The sequence below is a fragment of the Chiloscyllium punctatum genome, chromosome 48, assembly GCF_047496795.1.
Source record: "Chiloscyllium punctatum isolate Juve2018m chromosome 48, sChiPun1.3, whole genome shotgun sequence".
Lineage (NCBI taxonomy): Eukaryota > Metazoa > Chordata > Chondrichthyes > Orectolobiformes > Hemiscylliidae > Chiloscyllium > Chiloscyllium punctatum.
The window spans coordinates 46,498,456-46,520,473 of NC_092786.1; the positions used below are offsets into that span (position 1 = coordinate 46,498,456).

Genomic DNA, 22,018 nt, shown 5'->3' on the forward strand with positions numbered 1-22,018 from the left:
CCAAGCCTGTTGGTCATCTTAAAGTAGATTACCTCCACTGTCGTCACCTCTCCTCATTCACAACGGTACTTGTAAACAAGAACATTTCAAACAACTGGCTTTCTCTGAGCGACATAATTGCAGATTGAAGAGAGCCACACAGCCAACCAATCATGCATCCACTAATTTCCACAAAAAAGTCATTTTTCTAAGCTGAAATATGATGGGTATCAACGTGAACAAAAAAAGGTAAGTTTAGAATTTCTTCAGACACTGTCTGTTATGAAAACTCCTTTCCCACAAGCCTGCCTTTAAAGGCAATGAGTAAGAGTGTGAATATTACATTCCATCTCTCAGTTTGAGGATGTGATCTTTGCATTACTGGAACTGATGTCTTTAACCCTCTGACCTTCTACCGTTTGCTTTTCCAAACCAAAATCTTTTGTGACTGACATTTTTGTGAGATGAGGGTGAAAGGTGAACAATAATAGAGTAAGATAAACAGAAAGCTGGACATGCATTTTCTGGCTCATAATATCTTTAGCTCAAAGGCCTGATCAGCTGCTCAAGTACAGAGCTTCTAACCATAATGGAACTCACATTCAAACTCCAGGGCTGTCTCTGCCTCTCAGTTAGCACTGAGTTGCACTCACTCAGTTTAGTGGAGGCTGGGGTGGGGGTGGTGGAGAGTTCACAAACTCATTCCCTCTCTGTCTTTCTGCAGTGGGCAGCGTTGTCCAGCTCAAAACGAGCTTTCGCTTGCCAAAGTGAGGCAAGGTTGATCGGTGTCTGGCTCCTGGGAGACTCAACACATCAGGGTGACATTGCCTGGTTTACTTCACTTGACAGCCTGGTCTCGCTGTGGATCAGAAAAGATGATGAAGCAGATGGCAAAAGGATACCCCTGTGTTGCTCAGGCTGGTATGAGGGGGCACAGTGTGGAAATAAAGGGTTTTCCGTTTGAGAAGGTGATGAAGAAAAACGTCTTCTCTCAGAGGGTCAAGCAACTTTGGAACTCTCTTCCCTGGAGAGCAGAGAGTGCATTTTTAAGGCACTGCTAGATAGATTCTTGACTCACAGAGGAGTTAAAGGTTAATGGGAAGTAGGCAGGAATATGGAGTTGAGGCCACATCAGATCGGCCATGCTCTTATGGAACACTGGAGAGGTACCACATGCCAAACGGCCTACCCCTGCTCCTAATTTGTGTCACAATACTTAGAATGCCTGCAATGCAGAAAGGGGCCATTTAGCCCATCCAGACCTGCACTAACCCTCAGAAAAGCATCCTGCCCTATCCCCATAATCCTGCATTTAACATGGCTAACCCACTTAACCTGCATATTCCTGTGACGCTATGAGGCAATTTAGCACGGCCAATCCACCTAGCCTGCACATCTTCAGACTATGGGAGGAAACCAGAGGAAACTTGCACAGACTCAGGGAGAATGTACAAATACTAGTTGCCCAAGGCTGGAATTGAACCAAGGTTGCTCGGGCTATAAGGCAGCATGCTAACTACTGAGACACCATGTCATCTATAGATCCTAATGACAATAGCAGAGAGTTTTTGTTTTGATCAAATTTCTCAAGAAAGTTTGCTGCCTTTTACTCTTGTGAAGTGCTGGCAAGGCCAATTCTACTGCCTCAGCCCAGTGGCATGCTAAAGAGGGCAGTGGCCAAAGTTCCCTCTGAGCTGTGTGGCTGTGCAGCCCACTCTGAGGGTTCACGCCACACTGATCGACACGTCAACACAGTCACTTCCACCTTCTCTGGTCACAGCGGCACACGGATCGTTGGGGGTCTGTGCAGTGACTGGGAAGGACAGAGGGAATAGTGGTGGTGAACCTTTTCCTTATGCATTCTTTTCTCAACAGAACTAAGTGTGGATCCTGATGAAACACTTAAATAGGGCACAAAAAGCAACTTTGCTGTGTATAATAAAAACCAGAAGAAATGAAAGAATGTATGCATCCACAGCTTCAAACTTTGAACATGCAAAGTGCCATAAGAACCCAATAAGGCACTAATAACTTGTATCATCCCATAATCCGAGTCAATAGGCACACCTCTCCCCACTTTGTGATGAGTTTGTCTTTCATTCTGAACGGTTCTCAAAAGGACCTAACTGCTTCAAGAGTTGAGCTATCAGCATTGGGAAAGGAACGTTTACTTGTTGTTGTGGCCATGTTAACATTGAAGGGTTTCCCAGTCAAGTATAAAATGGCTTTTATCGTGGATACCACCATTTGCTGATATGTTCAATTTCACCTCATAAATGTCTTGCTCCAGTTATTCTTGAGGTCTCTTTAAAGTTCTACATTTTTGTACATCTTTAGTGCACTGGTCAAACATACAGCTGCCAAATTCCTGAAGGTATTTAAGCTTTTAAAATTCATTACTTCAGATCTTTTCCACCTTTGTTCCAATACAAAATCCACTGATTGCAGCATATTTTTGCTATATGTTTCTAGTATGTGGGATATGGGCACTGCTGGCTGAGCCAGTACATATTGCCCATCCCTAATTGCCCTTGGATTAGCCAGTAGTGAGCTGTCTTATTGAACCACAGCAGTCTTGGAGGTGTGGAGGTGCACACATAACTGTCGTAGGGAATTCCAGGAATCTGGCCCAGTGATGGTAAAGGAAGGGTGATATAGTTTCACGGTAGAGTGGGTTGTAGAAGGGGGAGTTGCAGGTGATGGTGCTTCCAAGTTTCTGCTGCCCTTATCCTTCTGAAGGGTAGAGCTTGTGGGTTTAAAAGATCGAAGGAGTTTTGGTGAGCTGCTGCAGTGCATTTTATAAATGATATATCGTTGCTACTGAGCATCGGTGATCACATTAAAATGTATTGGTAATGAGCTGTGAACATTTTATCTCCTGGTGAAGAAACAGGAGTCACTGAGGTTGGCAATGATATGTACCTGAAGTCTCTAGATGGTGTAGTGGACAGATGAAACTAGCTGCCAGTTATGTGACAGCGGGATGATTGTAGGGTTTTGATGGCATGGTAGTATTATCACTGAACCATTAACCTAGATACCCTGTTAATGTCCTGGGGATCTGGGTTTGAATCCCGGCGTTATAGATGGTGCCATTTGAATTCAATAATAATCTGGAAGGGTATAATGATTATTATTGTCAATTGTCAGGAAAAACCCATCTGATTCTCTAATGCCCTTTAAGGAAAGGAAGCTGCCATACTTGCCTGGTCTGGCCTACAAATGATTCCAGACCCACAGCAATGTGGTTGTCTCTTAACTGCACTCTGGGATGGGCAGTAAATGGCACGCTTATCCCACAAATGAATAAAACAAAAAAATTTGGGAAAGGAGCTCATGACCTGTCTCTTCCTCAACATGATGGTTCGGGCAGCTATCTTTGAGAATGGAATTTTCCACTGCAATCCGTATCTGGAATTTCACATAGCCTTTGGTTTATTTTAGTGGCAGTCAGTTGGTTTCTGAGGCAACCAATTTTCCATGCGTACGCTTTAGAGCTGGGGTTTAGATGGAGCATGCCTGTATTTGAAACTCTGTTAATTGTTGGGGAGGGGGTTTTTGGTTTTGAGTCTGTATTGCCATCGTGGCGAACAACATGACACTGATAGCTGCTGCCAAGCCTCCAGAATTATCTGGGAAACTCTGGGAGTACCATTCAACAATGTGAGCAATTTGGGAGAACGTTCCAATTTGGCAGAAAACTCATTGCAACTTTAAAAAGTTTTCTTTAATTTGTGTTTCAATTTCTTTAAACCCTTCCATTTATTAGTTCGGAATATATTAGGGTTGGGGAGGAGAGAGCTTTTTGATCTGATAGGAAAGCTGAAACCAACAGGGCCTGAAATGAAGCCTTCTCCAACACACCCAGCATAAGTTGGCAACTTTAGCCTTGGATCTCTCCTTGCTGCCATTATCTCTCCTGGATTATTTACCGTTCAATTCTGAATAATTCTTCTCTGGAGGCTTTCCCTAACTGCTCTGGCTTCAAAACAGTGCACCACATCTTGAGGTAATCAACCTTCAATCATTCCATGAACGAGAAAGACAGAGAGAGAGAGAGACGAGGAAAAAAGGGCATAAAATCCCATTTTATGTATACATTATTTATGAAATTCAGGCTAAGTACACCAACAAAATTATTTATGAAAGTCGTAGACAAAAATAGCTTAGTCTCAGCGGTAAATATATTAAGTACAGATAGTTGTTGTGTGCACGGGTTATTCCTGGTTTAAAGCTCCCTCTGCTGTTGAAAGGAGCAAATTGAAACTCATGGAAAATTCAGGGATTAAATTCTCCTCTTTGTGCAGGGCTCCCCCTGCTGAGGTGACAGCTTAAGGCAGTTGGAAGAAATAGAAGCACGGAATCCCTACAATGTGGAAAAAGCCCTTTCGGCTCAGGGAGTTTGCACCAATACTCCGAAGAGCATCCCACTCGAACACTTCTTCCTCACCTTATCTCCATAATGCCTCATTTCCCATGGCTAGTCCACCTAGCCTGCATGTCCCTATGGGATAATTTAGCATGGTCATTCCATCGAACCTGCACATTGTTGGATTGTGGGGAAACTGGACCACCCAGAGGAAACCCACACACAGACACAGAGAGACCGTGCAAACTCCACACAGTCACCTGAACCTGGGTCTCTGTCACTGTGAAGCAGCAGTGCTAACCAGTAAGCCCTCTTGTCACCCCCTTATTAGATTAGATTCCCTACAGGATGGAAGCAGGCCCTTTGGCCCAACAAATCCACACCGACCCTCCGAAGGGCAACCTACACAGACCCATTCCTATACCCTATATTTACCCCTGACTAATACACCCAATGCTATGGGCAATTTAGCATGGCCAATTCACCTGACCTGCACACCTTTGGATTGTGGGAGGACATCCACACAGACACCGGGAGAATGTGCAAACTCCATACAGGCAGTCGCCCGAGGTGGGAATCGAAACCCGGGTCCCTGACACTGTGAGGCAGCAGTTCTAACCAATGAGCCACCGTGCCGTCCCAATTATATGGGCATCATCGTGTTCCAGTGTCAAGGGTCTCACGTGCCAATTGGAGAGCCAGTGTTAGAGCAGGGCTGCGCCACTATATGAAAACCCAGCCAATCATATGCTGGTAAGGCGGTGGCTGCTGGCCAATCACAACAATGCTTCACCTCCCATGCCACCCTGTGCCCAGCAGTGCGAGAGAAGAGGCCACATGCCTGCAGCAAGGACAGCCTCTGGTATTCCAGCAACGGCATGGGAAAGCAACATGTGAGCACTGTGCTCCGGGAGGAGGGGGTGGTTTTGCAAGATGGGAGCTGCCAGAAAAGGGGAACACAGGGAGAGCAGGAATTGCAAGGGAATGGGTCCCCAGTAGGGTACCACCTTCTTAATGCCCTCTACCATAATCAGCACGGAGCGTCTTTGACCGAGGTCAGCCAGCGACAGCATTTTATTGCCCGTCCCTAGTTGCCCTTGAGAAGGCGGTCTGTGTTCACTGAGATTCACCTCGCTACAGGAAGGCCTGTTACCATGACGCGTACACGACATGTCAAGCAGTGAGGAGGATCTTGTCACTTTGATGGGATGGGTGTGCTGGGCACCCCTCGGTCAAAGACGCTCCGTGCTGATTATGGTAGAGGACATTAAGAAGGTGGTACCCTACTGGGGACCCATTCCCTTGCAATTCCTGCTCTCCCTGTGTTCCCCTTTTCTGGCAGCTCCCATCTTGCAAAACCACCCCCTCCTCCCGGAGCACAGTGCTCACAGGTTGCTTTCCCATGTCGTTGCTGGAATACCAGAGGCTGTCCTTGCTGCAGGCGTGTGGCGCTGTTGAGGTTCTCCATCGGCAATGCAGCAGGAAGGCCCAGAATTCTGCTGGAGATCCCTACAATGTGGAAAAAGCCCTTTCGGCTTTTTCTCCCTTTGGAGGGAGATGGCAGATAATGATATCAGCCTGCTAAGGCAATAACTAAGACATAGGAGCAGATGTAGGCCATTCAGCCCATTGAGTCTGCTCAAGCATTCAATGAGTTCATGAAGGCCATTCAGCCCATTGAGTCTGCTCAAGCATTCAATGAGTTCATGACTAATCAATAATCCTCAACTCCACTTTCTTGTCTTATCCCCAAAAACCTTTGATGCATTTAGATTTTTTTTAGATTCCCTTCAGTGTGGAAACAGGCCCTTCGGCCCAAGCAGTCCACACTGACCATCCGAAGAGTAACCCACCCTGACCCATGCATCTAACACTATGGGCAATTTAGCATGGCCAAATCACCTGATCGGCATATCTTTGGATTGTGGGAGGAAACCGGAGCAAATCCACAGACACGGGGAGAATGTACAAATTCCACACAGACAGTCACCCAAGGCTGGAATCGAACCTGGGACCCTGGTGCTGTGAAGCTGCAGTGCTAACCAGTGAGCCACCGGTTACTGATTACAAATCTATCTTAGCCTCGAATATACTTAATAGCCCATTGTCGACCATTTTCTGTGGTAAATAATTTCACAGATTCACAACTCTCTCTGAGAGAAAAGCAATTCCTCTTCATCTCAGTCTTAAATGGCTGACCCACTGTTCTGAAATTGGACCCTTTCTGGACTAAATTCTAGACTCTCTCTGATGGGAAATATTCTCTTAACATCTACCCTGTCAAGTTCCCTCTGAATCTTACATGTTTTACTAAGATCAAACTCCAGCTTAAGTCCAGTCTTCTTGAACCTTCTTGATGAGACATCACCTTCAATAATCAATCTAATAAATCTACTCTAAACTGTCTCCAATGCAAGTGCGTTCCTCCTTAAATATGGAAAACCAAGTGGTATGCATTACTCGAGGTATCAATCTCCTATATAGTTGCAATAGGACTTCTCTATTTTTATGTTCCATCCCTCTTGCAATAAAGTTAACAACCATTTGTTTTTGTATAATTGCCATAACTGTGCCCTAACGTTCTGTGATCCATGTACAAGGAAAGATCCTGCATTATCACAACATTCTGCTAAATCTCTTAGAATTCCTACAGAGCAGATTGCAGCCATTCAGCCCATCAAGTAAGCATTGACTCTTCAAAGAACATTCTACCTAAACTGAGCCCTCCACCCTATTCTGATATCCCCTGATTTTGCACGGCCAATCTACTAAACCTACGCATCTTTGCAGGAGGAAATTGGAGCACATGGAGAAAACCTACACAGACACAGGGAGAATGTGCAAACTCCACACAGACAGTCGGCCGAGGCTGGAATTGAACCCAGGTCCATGGCGCTGTTAGAGGCAGCAGTGCTAACCACTGAGCCACTTTGTCACCCGTTTCGCTTCATTTCAATGATGTTCTTTTTCTATCTTTCTCATCAAGGTGGACAACCTCACATTTTCCCAAATTATACAGCAAAATTTATGTCTGCTCAGTGAAACAAAATATGACCTTAGAACATAGAACATAGAACAATACAGCACAGAACAGGCCCTTCGGCCCACGATGTTGTGCCGAACACCTAACCTAGATTAAGCACCCATCCATGTACCTATCCAAATGCCGCTTAAAGGTCGCCAATGATTCTGACTCTACCACTCCCACGGGCAGCGCATTCCATGCCCCCACCACTCTCTGGGTAAAGAACCCACCCCTGACATCTCCCCTATACCTTCCACCCTTCACCTTAAACTTATGTCCCCTTGTAACACTCTGTTGTACCCGGGGAAAAAGTTTCTGACTGTCTACTCTATCTATTCCTCTGATCATCTTATAAAACTCTATCAAGTCACCCCTCATCCTTCGCTGTTCCAACGAGAAAAGGCCGAGAACTCTCAACCTATCCTTGTACGACCTACACTCCATTCCAGGCAACATCCTGGAAAATCTCCTCTGCACCCTCTCCAAAGCTTCCACATCTTTCCTAAAGTGAGGCGACCAGAACTGCACACAGTACTCCAACTGTGGCCTAACCAAAGTCCTGTACAGCTGCAACATCACTTCACGACTCTTGAATTCAATCCCCCTGCTAATGAACGATAATACTCCATAGGCCTTCTTACAAACTCTATCCACCTGAGTGGCAACCTTCAAAGATCTATGTACATAGACCCCAAGATCCCTCTGTTCCTCCACCTGACTAAGAACCCTACCATTAACCCTGTATTCCGCATTCTTATTTGTTCTTCCAAAACCTTCTCTCCTCTCATGAGCATCTTCAATTGTTCGAGAGTCCCTGAAGCATAGCTTTATGCCATGGTTTTACCGTAGGGGAGGGTGAGTAGCAGGCAGGTCTTACGTTGACCTCAGCTAGAACAGAGATGGAAGCTCAACATACTGACGTTATTCTGAAACATGTGTTAACCATCTAGCCAATTCAGCAAACCAGACTCCAGGCTTGCTACATCCCTTGTTAAAAATTCTCTGGCATCATTTGAAGAGTCAGACATCCAACAACATCAGAAAAAGAACTAAATAGCTATTCATCTGACGGCTGCTGGTGGGATGTTGCTGTGCAAAGAACTGGTACACATTTGTCAATGTAACAGCAATCTCTCGATTTCAAAGGAATTATTATGCAAACTGCCTTGAGATGTTGTCAATGCAAGAAGGTATTAAACAAGTTCAAATGCTATTATTCATTATAAATTCATCTGGGATTTGGTCACACAAGTTTGAAGTATGAACTTTCTGAAGTAGCTTTTTTCTTAGCTTCCTCTCCCTCTTTGTGTATCAGATGCTTTAATTGGTTGCCAGTCAATGAATTATGGAGACTCCATCATTGGATCAGCCTCAGTGTGAGGCAATCAAGTCAGCACTGACAATAGCGACCACATCACTATCAACTGGTAACCTTTCCTATTGTTTTTTGACTGCTGTTTCATTTAATTTATCCTCACAGTGACCCATGTCTTTAAAAATTACAAAGCTACCTGATTGCATGTTCTTAAACATGTACTTCCTGGTATATATAAACAAGTTAAAACTCAAGTTACCATACTTTGTGAAGAAATATACAGTACTGGTTTTCAGTTTCCAGATAGTTTACTCTGATTATCACTGGCTTATATCCATTGAAGCCTATTTGAAGTTTGGGTACATTCTATTGAAAATGAGATATATGGATGTCCCTTGATACTGGCTAAAACGATGCATTATTTTGGGGTTAATTTTGGGGTTGATGCCAAAGAGGAAACTCTCCAAGACTCCATTGTAAATCTTTCTACTGTGATGGGTGCAAAATATTTAACGTGTGTGATTCACGGTGAGGAAGGGATGAGCTAACATGTAAGTTTTCCATGACCCCTTTAGTTCAGCTCCATTCAGTAAGGTGGGGTTTCTAGCCTTCTGAGCTATTCAGCTGCACTGAGGGAAGCAAAATCTCAGTCTTTGTGCCAAGCCTCTGATCACTCAGGTCCACTGCAACATCACCAGGAGAGAGGTAGAAAGACTAAACTCTTAAGTGCTAAAGTAAGTTTGTTTTAATAATTTTAAAATGAAACCATTAGGAATGTTTTAATTACACTTACCTGTCTAATTTTAATCTTCGTAGGCAGACCATCAATGGGGCGAAGTTCCAGATCAGACATATATAAGTAATAAAGTGTTGTGTGACTATTCCGCTTTTGGTTCAGGTTGTGTTGAATGCCTGTCTCTGGCTCTTCCTCATACTCTGGAGTTTCTTTGTACTTCGCCATCACTTGTGGGAGGTGAAGGTGCAACAGCTCATGAGCAGAAGGCCGATACCTACCCCAAGTGAAAGGCACAAGCTTAGTCTCACCCACAATAACCCTGGAAGACAGCTAGACACGACAAGAGAAGGAGAAAGAATACCAGCGTGATGCCAGAGTGATAGTAAAAATAAATCACTGAGAAAAGTTGGAGGAAAAGGTTGGGTGGTTAGCACAGCTGCCTCACAGCGTCAAGGACCTGGGTTTGATTCCACCCTTGGGTGACTTTCTCCCTGTGTCTGCGTGGGTTTCCTTCTGGTGCTCCAGTTATCCTCCCACAGTCCAAAGATATGCAGGCCAGTTGGATTAGCCATGCTAAATTTCCCATGGTGTTCAGGGATGTGCAGGTTAGCTGAATTTGCCAAAGACATTTGGGGTTATGGGGATAGGGTCAGGGAGCTGGATCTGGCTGGGATGGTCTTTGGTGAATAGGTGCAGACTCAATGGGCCAAATGGCCTCTTTCTGCACTGTCAGGATTTATGATTCCGTGTTCCTTGGCGGGAAGCCAAAGGGGAAGCCAATTCTCAACCTTGTGCTTTTTTCAACCAATTGTCCACTGGGGTCATGAGGTTCCTGAATTCAGGAGAGAAAGTGCTCACAAAGGATACCACACATAATAGACTAAGACAAACTGAGGTGAGACTAGTTGATCTTCTTCACAACAGTTATAGAATGATTGTAAGTAATAAGTAAACTCTCCATGATATTATTATTTCTGTATACACCAATGTGAGTATGTGTGTGAGTATGTGTGTGTGTAGGAAGGAGGTAAATGAATAGTGCAGCTTCCATGTGGACATCTTGCAATGAGTTATTGTATATGAGTTGTGTGGGAAATTTGACATTAATACAAGATTCCTTGATATCACTGACTCTCCTGATACCATTGGTGAGACACAAAGTTACAGGAGAATATTCTAAGTGGACTTTAGTCTACAATTGACAATGCTTGCAGGATCTATCGTCATAAAAACAGAAGAAATAAGAGCAGGAGCAGATCCTTTGATTCCTTATGATTGCTCTGCCATTCAACTAGATCACAGCTGATTTAGCTCTGGCCTTGTTTCCACATCCTGTTTGTCTCCATAATCCTCGCTTCCCCTTCTAGATCAAAAGTCTGTCTCACTCAATTTTAAAAATATTCAACGACCCAACCTCCACTGCTGTCATCTCTATGACTCTATGCCTCAAAGTAACAATCCTTGAAGAATTTCCTCTACATTTTTTCTCATATAGGAAGTCCCTGCTCTTCCAACTGTGTCCCCTGGTTCTAGAAAATTCCCTTTCCCCATGAGGGAAATCGTTCTCTCAGCATTCACCTTGTTCAATGGCCTCAGAACTTTCTGTGTTTCAATAAGATCACCTCTCATTCTTCTAAACACCAATGAGTATTACCTCAATTAGCTCAACCTTCCTCAAACAAATAACCTCCTTCTCCAAACAATCAAACCTCTCTCAACCACCTCCAATGCAACTCTCTTTAAAGGAAGAGACCTAAACTGTACATAGCATTCCAGTTGTGGTCGCACCAATCCCCTCTACAGGTGTAGTAAGCCTTCCCTAATTTTATACTCCAGTCCCCTTGCACTAAAGGCCAACAATCCATGTCGCTTCCTAAGTACTGGCTGTATGTTGGAATGGATGAGATCCCTCTGTACCTCAGCATTCTGCAGTCTCTCTCCAGTTAAATAATAATCAGCTTTTCTACTCTTTGCACCAAGATGGACAACCTCACATGATATCCATTGACTATTTCCTTTCCCCATTCACTTAACCAACGTTTAAAAAAAAATTCTTACATGACCTGAGGGAATCGCACATAATCCATCCTTAACTGTACTTCAACTTCAACTGTACTTGCTAGACTAAGGGAAATTTAGAATCAAAAAGTATGGCTCCGGAAAAGCACACTGGTCAGTCAGTGTCCGAGGAGCAGGAAAATTGATGTTTCGGGCAAAAGCCCTTCCTCAGAAATGAGGCCTCATTCCTGATGAAGGGCTTTTGCCTGAAATGTTGATTCTCCTGCTCCTCGGATGCTGCCTGACCTGCTGTGCTTTTCCAGCACCATACTCTTGACTCTAATCTCCAGCAGTCCTCACTTTCGCCTAGCATCCGAGGAGCAGGAGAGTCGAATTCTCGAGCATAGCCCTCATTCCTGATGAAGGGCTTTTTCCCATAACATCGACTCTCCTGCTCCTTGGATACTGCCTGACCTGCTGTGCTTTTCCAGCACCACACTTTTTTGACTTTGACCTCCAGCATCTGCAGTCCTCAGATTCTCCTGAGGGAAATTTAGAGTCAGGTGTGGCTTTGGAATCAGATGTAGGCCAGGTCAGGTAAGGATGAAGGATTTCCATCTTTAAAATATATTAATGAACCATCTGGGTCTTTATGACCATCAATAGCAGTTACCAAGTTTGGTATTAAAACTAACTTTACCTTGCAGACCTCTTTATTTAATTCAAATTCCACCAATTTCCCTGATAGGATCTGTACCCATGATGTTAGAGCATTAAATTAGTCATCTGGATTACTAGCCCAATGACGTTATCACTTTATGGTGTAGGTTTGCTCGCTGAGCTGTAGGTTTGATACGCTGAAAATGTGTTGCTGGAAAAGCGCAGCAGGTCAGGCAGCATCCAAGGAGCAGGAGAATTGATGTTTTGGGCATGAGCCCTTCTTCAGGAATGAAGAAGAGCTGATGCCCGAAACGTCGATTCTCCTGTTCCTTGGATGCTGCCTGACCTGCTGCGCTTTTCCAGCAACACATTTTCAGCTCTGATCTCCAGCATCTGCAGTCCTCACTTTCTCCTGTAGGTTTGATATCCAGACGTTTCATTACCTGGTTAGGTAACATCATCAGTGGCGACCTCCAAGTGAAGTAAAACTTTTGTCTCCTGCTTTCTATTTATATGTTTGTCCTGGATGGGGTTCCTGGGGTTTGTGATGATGTCATTTCCTGTTCGTTTTCTGAGGGGTTGATATATGGTATCTAGATCTATGTGTTTGTTTATGGCGTTGTGGTTGGAGTGCCAGGCCTCTAGGAATTCTCTGGCATGTCTTTGCTTAGCCTGTCCCAGGATAGATGTGTTGTCCCAGTCGAAATGGTGTTTTGTTTCCTCCATGTGTAAGGCTACAAGGGAGAGAGGGTCGTGTCTTTTTGTGGCTGGCTGGTGTTCGTGTATCCTGGTGGCTAACTTTCTTCCTGCTTGTCCTACGTAGTGTTTGTGGCAGTCCTTGCATGGGATTTTGCAGACGACTGGGACAACACATGTATCCTGGGACAGGCTAAGCAAAGACATGGGAGTCTGGGACCTTTTTGTAAACTGACCCCAATCCCCACCTTCTTCCCTCCTCACTTCCAGGGACTCCTTCCCTGTCCCGTGTACCCTCTCCCCACCACTTAACCCCATTCCAAAATCGCATCTGCTTCACTGTGCATAAGCAATACTGCATTTGTGTCACATCACACGTAAATTTTACGTGATGACACATGTGTTATGAATCGTGTGCATGTATATTCCCGAAAGAACGTGCACACATAGTTGCCTGCAGTTGCAGCTGTCATCAAACACTGCTTTTTGTAAGACCATGTTGACAATGCTTGACTGTTTTATGATTTTCCAAATGTCCTTCTACTATTTCCTTCATAATAGATTACAGCACTTCCCCAATGACAGATCATAGGCTAACTGGCCTATATTTTGCTGTTTTAGACTCCCTCCTCTTCTGAATAACCTTTGATGAAATGATTGCTGGAATCAGCAGCCACAGAGGAGGAAAGCTATCACTTTCTGAGGAATTTTCTCCAGCTAATCACCAGGAAATCAGATACATTTGCAACTTACTGAGGCTCTTTTTGCAACATGTCCATCACAAGGGCTTTAAACTCAGCACTGTAGTTATCCGTGATTGGAGCAAATTGCCCCTTCATGATTTTATTCACCACTGCCGGCAAATTAGTTCCTATGAAAGAAAGAAAATCAGTAAGGCTTTGATGTGCCCTTTTCATAATCTCAATCCTGAGATAACTGAACAGTGAACCTGCATTTGGTGGGATTATTATTTTATAACACTGCAAACATGAACCAATTTTTGAAAAAAATAACAGTCCAACTACGTGATGGCTATGAGAATGACTGAAGATGTACAAACAATAAAATGCTTTACCTTATCATTTTTATGTTCATAGTAAAAGCCATTTTGATACCTAAAGTCTTGTACTACAATAACACCAGGTACCCTTCCAATGAACATCAGATAATTTATTACTTTTTTCATTTCCTTTGCAGGTACAGATCTTAACTGAATTCCTCTCTCATGTTCCTGGGACACTTATATGATGAGTTTCAATGCAAGCATAGATCAGGAAAGCACCCAGGTACAAAGAGATCTATTTTTATTTCCACGTTCTTACAGTGCTTTAATTGTTTTATGCACATGGTCAAGACATTCTACCATGGGTATGTCGAAATTATATCAGATTGATAATCAACCTGTTCATCTACATTATGACTGGATCTTCCACGGTTAAAGCGTGTGGTGCTGGAATAGCACAGCACCCAAGGAGCGGGCTGTGCTTTCCCAGCACCCCACTCTTCAATTCTGATCCCCAGTCCTCACTTTCTCCTAACTTCTACCACAGATATCTAATCCTGATTGGGAATTGAACCCAGAGCCTCTAGCTCAGAGGCAGGGACACAACCCACTGTGCCACAAGACGACCATGTTCTGTAAGGGCCATGTTTTATTTTACTATAGGCCAGCAATTGTGCTTTTACCGATTAACCAAAAGCACTTCCACAAAACCTAATGGGTTGCTATTTTTCAAGCATCTTACCTTCAAATGTGCGCTGACGGCATGCCATCTCGTAAAGAATACAACCGAGTGACCAGATATCTGATTTGTCATTGTAACATTTCCCCTCACATATCTCTGGGGAGATGTAAAAGGGAGTACCTACACAGAATAAAGTGACAATTAGACAGACTCATCCTGGCATCAGAGTTTTTAACATTTAATTGACTGGGAGAGTTGTTCAGTTCTGGAAGTGTGTTGACAAACAGTCATATTAATGCAATACCCCCTACAAGCACACCACCAATAGCTACACGGACTCAGTTGGATACGGAACATTTTCCTGTGTGGCATCCTTTTTATTTCCTTGGACCATAATGCACTGCCAAAGGATACTACTTAAATTTCCAACATTTCTTTATTTATACCAACTCACTCCTTTATCTGTTACTGAGGATTATCCATTTCCCTACAGAGCCCATGACACTGCCTGCCTTGAAATGCCCATCCTGCAAAACATCAGAGGTTATTGCCAGCCTTGAGCATACATATAAATGTACCACAACACAAACATTCCTTGTAATATCTCAGCATATACCAGAACTAATTACTGCCATCATTGTCCATTCCATCTATATTGCCAGTAACCTCTACCTGCAAAGTATTCCTTCCCATACATGTTTGTCTCTGCTCTTACCTGAGACCAAATGCCCAACACTTACCCACACTCTAATAGCTATCCTATACCTTACACTTTTCCAATACACATTTACACTTTTCCGGGTCCAACAGTTGTTTGAAGCAAAGCTCACCTAAGATTGTATGTGCTTCACTTCCTGTCATCATCACCTTGGCAACACCAAAATCACCGAGCTTCACTTCCCCTCTCTTGGTGAGGAAGAGGTTTGCCGTCTTGAGATCTCGGTGCAGCACGTTATGTTCGTGGAGGTAACAGATCGCAGCCACCATCTGGTGAAAGAGGTTCAGAATTTGCTGCTCTTCTAACTCCTGATCCTGAAGCAAAAAGACATTTAACCTTCTCAGGTTTGTGAAAGCATCCTTGCTACAGACTAATGAAGGCCACACCATAAGAGTTTTACTCATCATGTCAGGTACTATCACACTGACATGAGTTCTGCTTCAGTCTCTTGAGATTGGAGGTGTCATAGAGAATTTTGGAGGTGCTGGTGTTGGATTGGGGTGTACAAAGTTAAAAATCACACAACACCAGATTATAGTCCAACAACCACCTGATGAAGGAGCAGTGCTCCAAGAGCTAGTGCTTCCAAATAAATCTGTTGGACTAGAACCTGGTGTTGTGTGATTTTTAACATCCTGACCACTAAGCTAAGATGTGAAAAACTAGGATCACTCTGATTAATTTAATGTGCTCAACACTTACCATTGATACCCTAAAAAAGGCATTTCAAAATTAACTTGTGGAGAAATTAAGCAAGGATAATAAGCTGATATGTTCAGAAGGCATTAGACTAGGCTCAATTTGCATGGAAATACAATGAGCTAAATTAGAAACAGAAGCACGTGGAATACAGACAGGGCTTTGAATGAGGGACAGTAGTGTAACCAGCTTGCTTTGTTCTGCATACTGTGTTTTTTACACAGTTTAACAAAAGGTCTTGGGGAATGGTGTCAAACAGAGCCTTCAATGAACAGCAAGAAGTATGATGTTAAAGTTGAAAAAGTGCAAAATGTCCAGTTCTGAGCTTTATCTCACCAGATGTTTTACCTTTGATGAAATCTCTCATTGTAAAGCTTGTAAAATGAACAAATATCTCATATGTTCTGCAGGTTCATTTATTGACTAGCAAAGATACCGCAAACACATTGCAGCAATGTTTCTACATTTTAGACTCAGATACTTTTACTCATTGTACATGATGATATTAGAAAGGGCAGGCAAGTGCCAGGTGGACAGAGGAAGTGCTCCAGGGACACACTGGCGAAGTGCGGCATTCCCACAGACAACTGGAAATCACTAGCCTAAGACCATCCAAAGTGGAGGAGGAGCATTTGGGAAGATGTCAAAAACCTCAAGACTTGCCATTGGAAAAAAATGGAAACCGGGGAAAATAGGGAAAGGAGCGCACTGCCACACCAATGTCCCAGCCACCCCTTCCCATGACCACCTTCTGAGCTCCCTGTGTAACAGAGACTGCAGTAGCTGCATTGGGCTGTATAGCCACCTGCAGACTCACTCCGAGAGTGGGAGAGAGTCATCCTCATCTGCGAGGAACCGCCAATGACATGATATCATGATATTGGTCAAAAGGAAATCAAAACTAACGCTTCTTCTCATTTACAAAAGCCTCCTTGTACTATTTATCCTCCAGCACCATCCAAGTATCTCCATGCATACCTGCTGTGCCAAATACTGTGCTAGTGTGCCTCCGTCTGCATATTCCATCTCAATCATCAGCACTCCATCCTCTTCAAAGCTGTCATAGTAATTGATTATGTTGGGGTGGTCCAACATTGAAAGCACCTTCACCTACAGCAGAGGAGAGGCAAGAAAATAAAGCAGCATCAGTTATACTATACACTGGCTCTTATGGAGCCTTAGAGTTAAGAACTGTATATGTTCACCCACAAGGAACCACAGTTTCAGGGCAGGGGTTCCACACATTCAGCCAAACAAGGCTACGTAGCCTAGGACTTAGTGACAGTAAGTCATAGGGTCAGGTCATATTTAATGCAATGGGTCGAATGTTCCCAGGCATGTAATGCGGCTTGGGTACAGGAAAATGCAGGCAGCTACCTTGAGATGGCACCCTGACCCATTCCTGCCACTGGGCATGTTTTCCAAACATGGGCATGGACTCAGATTGACTGTCCATGTCACAGAGCCCACTACATACCCAATTGGGTTCAGGATTGTGAGCACCGATGGAGTAGTTTCATCTCAGCTGCACAGACTGCTATCAGAATGGCAGGTCAGGAGGCTATTGGAATTAAAGGCTCCATGTGACAAAAAGGAAGGGGGAGGGGGCAATGGGATAGGAATTTTGCATTCATGGCCCAGTGGACCTACCGGCATTGGGGTCTCCCTTCCTACTCTGAGAAGAGCCCAACGGCTGCACCACACCTCCCCCCTCAGGATTTATAATGTACATGCATGTCTCCAAAGAGGCATCCATGTTGAGGCTCCTCAGCAACGCCCACTATTCCCTGTGGGATAATGAGGCTCAGGAGCTGCTGGCTCCCTGATAGGGCTGACAGCACTGGGAACTCTTCCAGGACAGTGAATGCTGAGGTGGGATGGCCACCTCTGGGAATGGTGCACCATTAGATGCATTCTGCAATGTGTGGGTTCCAGATCGGATACTGGGTTTCTGATGCTTGTGAGTAAATCTGGTTTGATATTTTCTTCCATGTCAGTCATTGGCCCAGCTGGTAGAACGCTTTGCCCCCTGAGCTATTGTGGGTTCAGGTCTGACTACAGAACCTGCATACAAAAAAATCAAAACCTGGCATACCAGTGCAGTACTGAAGGCACTGACCGTGGTTGACATCTTTCAGAAGAAACGTTAGACCACAACTCTATCTACCCTTTGACAGGGACATAATGAGATCCAACATTGCACGACTTTGCAGCAGAATGGGAGGGGGAATTGCCAGTGTACTGTCCAATGTTATCTTTCAATCAGCTATCACAAAAGCAAACTAGTTGGTCCAATGTCAACTTCTGCACCTCCTGATGCTTGCTGTATTCTTCCAGCCTCCTGTCTGTCTACTTTGGATTCCAGCATCTGCAGGTCTTTTTGTCTCTAACCATTATATGCAAATGTGCAGCCATGTTTCTTACATTACAACACTTATAAACAATTATAACTTCAATTCCACTTCAATGACATTAAAGTACTTTGCAACATCCAGCTGTCATGAAAGGTGCTATATAAATGTAAGTCTTCATTTTGTTTTCAGCATGGCCCTTAACTTTATAACTGTGCGTGGCACAATCAGTCAAATACACTGGAGCTAAATACAAACCTCATTCATTGCTCTCTGCCTCTCGATGTGGTTCAGTTCATGCATATTGATTTCCTTTAATATGACCAGTGAATCATCATCTTTCTTCCGATACAGGACTGCTGTCCCATAGGCTCCTGCCAGGAAAAAAAACATGGGCCCTTATCAGATATCTGCTCCCTGGAATAGAAAACTCAGCCTGCACACAATTCCTGAAGGACTTATTTCATTTACTCTCATAAGATAATCCAATAACGGTGGAAAAGGACAGAAATAGTGATTAGACTGGAACATTTTATCTGAAGGAAAAATGTGGTTTTGTTCTTGAGAGGGCACAGAGGAGTTTTTCAGTGATTGCAGGGATGAGGGATATTAGATTCAAGGATTAGGGTGCAGGAGCTGGGGTCATTCTCCTTGAAGGACAGGAGTTTGAGGGGAGAGTTGATAGTGGCATACAAGATTCCAACAGGTTTTGTAGACAAAGAAAAGCTGTTCCAGTTAGCTGGAACAATGACTATGGGGGGGCATCTCACAGAAACCAATAAAATCCTGATAGGATTGGACCGGCTAGATGCGGGAGGATTGTTCCTGATGTTGGGGAAGTCCAGTCTAAGAATAAGAGATAAGCCATTCAGAACTGAAATGAGGAAGAATTTCTTCACTCAGAGAGTTATGAACCTGTGGAATTCTCTACCACAGAGAGCTGTTGGGGCCAGTTTGCTAGAAATATTCAAGAGGGAGCTGGGCGTGGCCCTTGTGGCTCAAGTGATCAAGGGGTATGGAGAGGAAATGGGAGTGGCATACTGAGATTGCATGATCAGCCATAATCATATTGAATGGTGGGGCAGGCTCGAGGGACCGAATGGCTGACTCCCGCACCTATTTTCTATGTTTGTATGGAATTAGTACTTCAAATTATGGGCAAGAGATATAGGTCACAAGTAAGGAAGAACTTTTCATGCGCTGAATCAGAATGAACTGGAACTCACTGCCAGTGTGGGTGGTGGAAACAGGGAAGATGAATGATTTCAAAGAAAAAATGATCATTTGAAGGAAACAAATATAGAGAGCCATAGGGGATTGGGGAAATGGGTGAATGATTGCATTTCGATACAGAGATCTGGCACAGACTTCATAGGGTAAATGACATTCTTCCATGCTTTAGGTGAACTCACTATTGAAAGAAGAGTCGCAGATAGATAGGATAGTGAAGGCGGCGTTTGGTATGCTTTCCTTTATTGGTCAGAGTATTGAGTACAGGAGTTGGGAGGTCATGTTGTGGCCGTACAGGACATTGGTTAGGCCACTGTTGGACTATTGTGTGCAATTCTGGTCTTCTTCCTATCGGAAAGATGTTGTGAAACATGAAAGGGTTTAGAAAAGACTTACAAGGATGTTGCCAGGGTTGGGGGATTTGAGCTATAAGGAAAGGCTGGGGCTGCTTTTCCTAGAGCATCGGAGGCTGAGGGGTGACCTTATAGAGGTTTACAAAATCATGAAGTGTATGGATAGGGTAAATAGACAAAGTCTTTTCCCTGGGGTGGGGGAGTCCAGAACTAGAGGGCATAGGTTTAGGGTGAGAGGGGAAAGAAATAAAAGAGACCTAAGGGGCAACTTTTTCACGCAGAGGATGGTACGTGTATGGAATAGGCTGCCTGAGGAAGTGGCGGAGGCTGGTACAATTGCAACATTGAAGAGGCATTTGGATGGGTATATGAGTAGAAAAGGTGTGGAGGGATATGGGCTGGCTGCTGGCAGATGGGACTGGATTGGATTGGGATATCTGGTCGGCATGGAGGAGTTGGACTGAAGGGTCTGTTTCTGTGCTGTACATCTCTATGGCTGTGACTTTACAATTAAACATATAGCTGAGGATGAAGCTCAAATTGGGTAAAAGTAATTCTGTGGCATCATGGATCTGTTCACTGAAAGTAAGGTTTGTGTCAGATTTTTAGTGGCAGACACAATCAAGGCCACTATTCCCCAGTCTATTGTGTTCCACTCAGTCATACCCACTTTTTCCCTGACCTCACCTTTTCCTACTACGTGTATCTTTTCAAATTCTGCCAATGTTTGCGAGTGTGGGCGCTTCAGTTTATCACTTTCACAATAAAGATCCAAGACGTGCATCTTTACCCCATCCAGCCCCTGGTTCGGACCTGCCTGGAGCTGAGTGCCAAGGAGATTTCTTGCCATAGTAACAGGAACACCTGCAAAAGGAGACAGTGGGTCAGGATGGTGTCTCATTATATCAGGTACAAACAGTTAGTAACATGGAGTGAAAATGTACCTTCCCTACTGCCCTCTCCCCCTACACACACAGAACAAACTTACGAACAACAGCACACTTCCACTGATGATATGGTAATGCAAGCCCAAATGTCTATCCGAACAAAAAGAATGATTCAATTGCTACTCTAAGGAAGCTCTGGGACATTACCCGGGGTTTTACAAGATACTGTTCCCTTTGGTATTTACAATGACTTCTCTCTTTTACTATCTTTATTTGCTGTTTCAAGGCCTGAAGGATATTCTACAGGGAGCCTGGTTCCTCTATCTCACAATGAAGTTACCTGTGACCGCAGCCACCTCCACAGTTCATTCTGGAGGAAAAGCACGTGGTATCTGTTCCAATTTCACTTTGTTCAGACAATGGCACATGTGCAGATCGGGTGTGACTAAGAACTATGTTTAAATGCGCTTTTTCTCAGCAGTCATTTAGCTATGGTCTGAAATCTCTAATTGCGGCAGCATGAAGTCAACGATGTAAGTATGAAGTTGAAATGCATGAAGGACATTTTCCTGGGGTAGGGGAGTCCAGAACTAGAGGGCATAGGTTTAGGGTGAGAGGGGAAAAATTTAAAAGAGACCTAAGGGACAACTTTTCCACGCAGAGAGTGGTCCGTGTATGGAATGAGCTGCCAGAGGAAGTGGTGGAGGCTGGTACAATTACAACATTTAAGAGGCACCTGGATGGGTATATGAATAGGAAGGATTTAGAGGGATATGGGCCGGGTGCTGGCAAATGGGACTAGATTAGGTTAGGATATCTGGTCGGCATGGACAGGTTGGACCGAAGGGTCTGTTTCCGTGTTGTACATATCTATGATTCTATGACTTGGCATTGAGGTACAATGTCATATTTACATAATTACATCTTTTTTTTCAGTAAATCAAAACTATTAGTACTTTGTATCCTTCTGATTACAGTGAACAGGTCCAGATCTAGAACAGGTCAGAAGCATATGTATCATAAAAAACTTTTTTCTTTATTTATTCATAGGATGAGGGCGTCACTGTCTAGGCTGCATTTATGGCCATCCCTAGTTGCCCAGAGGGCAGTTAAGAGTCAACCACATTGCTATGGGTCAGGAGTCACAGGTAGGTAAGGATGGCAGTTTCCTTCCCTAAAGGACATTAGTGAACCAGATGGCTTTTTCCAACAGTCAACAATGGATTGATGGTCATCATTACCCCCTTATTGAATTCATATTCCACCATCTGCTATGGCAGGATTTGAACCCAGGTCCCCAGAACATTAGCTGGGTCA

The 22,018-nt window shown here is 44.0% G+C and overlaps 1 protein-coding gene across 1 annotated transcript in view; it reads right to left on the reverse strand.

Moving 5' to 3' along the window:
• LOC140468977 (uncharacterized) overlaps positions 1 to 22,018 on the reverse strand; it is a 94,633-nt gene that overhangs the window by 62,796 nt on the left and 9,819 nt on the right. Inside the window, exons 3-9 of the mRNA XM_072565135.1 lie at positions 20,502 to 20,678; positions 18,490 to 18,605; positions 16,859 to 16,990; positions 15,294 to 15,495; positions 14,524 to 14,643; positions 13,532 to 13,649; positions 9,482 to 9,698 (exon numbers count right to left, since the gene is read on the reverse strand). Of these exons, the coding sequence (XP_072421236.1) occupies positions 9,482 to 9,698; positions 13,532 to 13,649; positions 14,524 to 14,643; positions 15,294 to 15,495; positions 16,859 to 16,990; positions 18,490 to 18,605; positions 20,502 to 20,678 (1,082 nt within the window). The remainder of the gene's footprint in view (positions 1 to 9,481; positions 9,699 to 13,531; positions 13,650 to 14,523; positions 14,644 to 15,293; positions 15,496 to 16,858; positions 16,991 to 18,489; positions 18,606 to 20,501; positions 20,679 to 22,018) is intronic.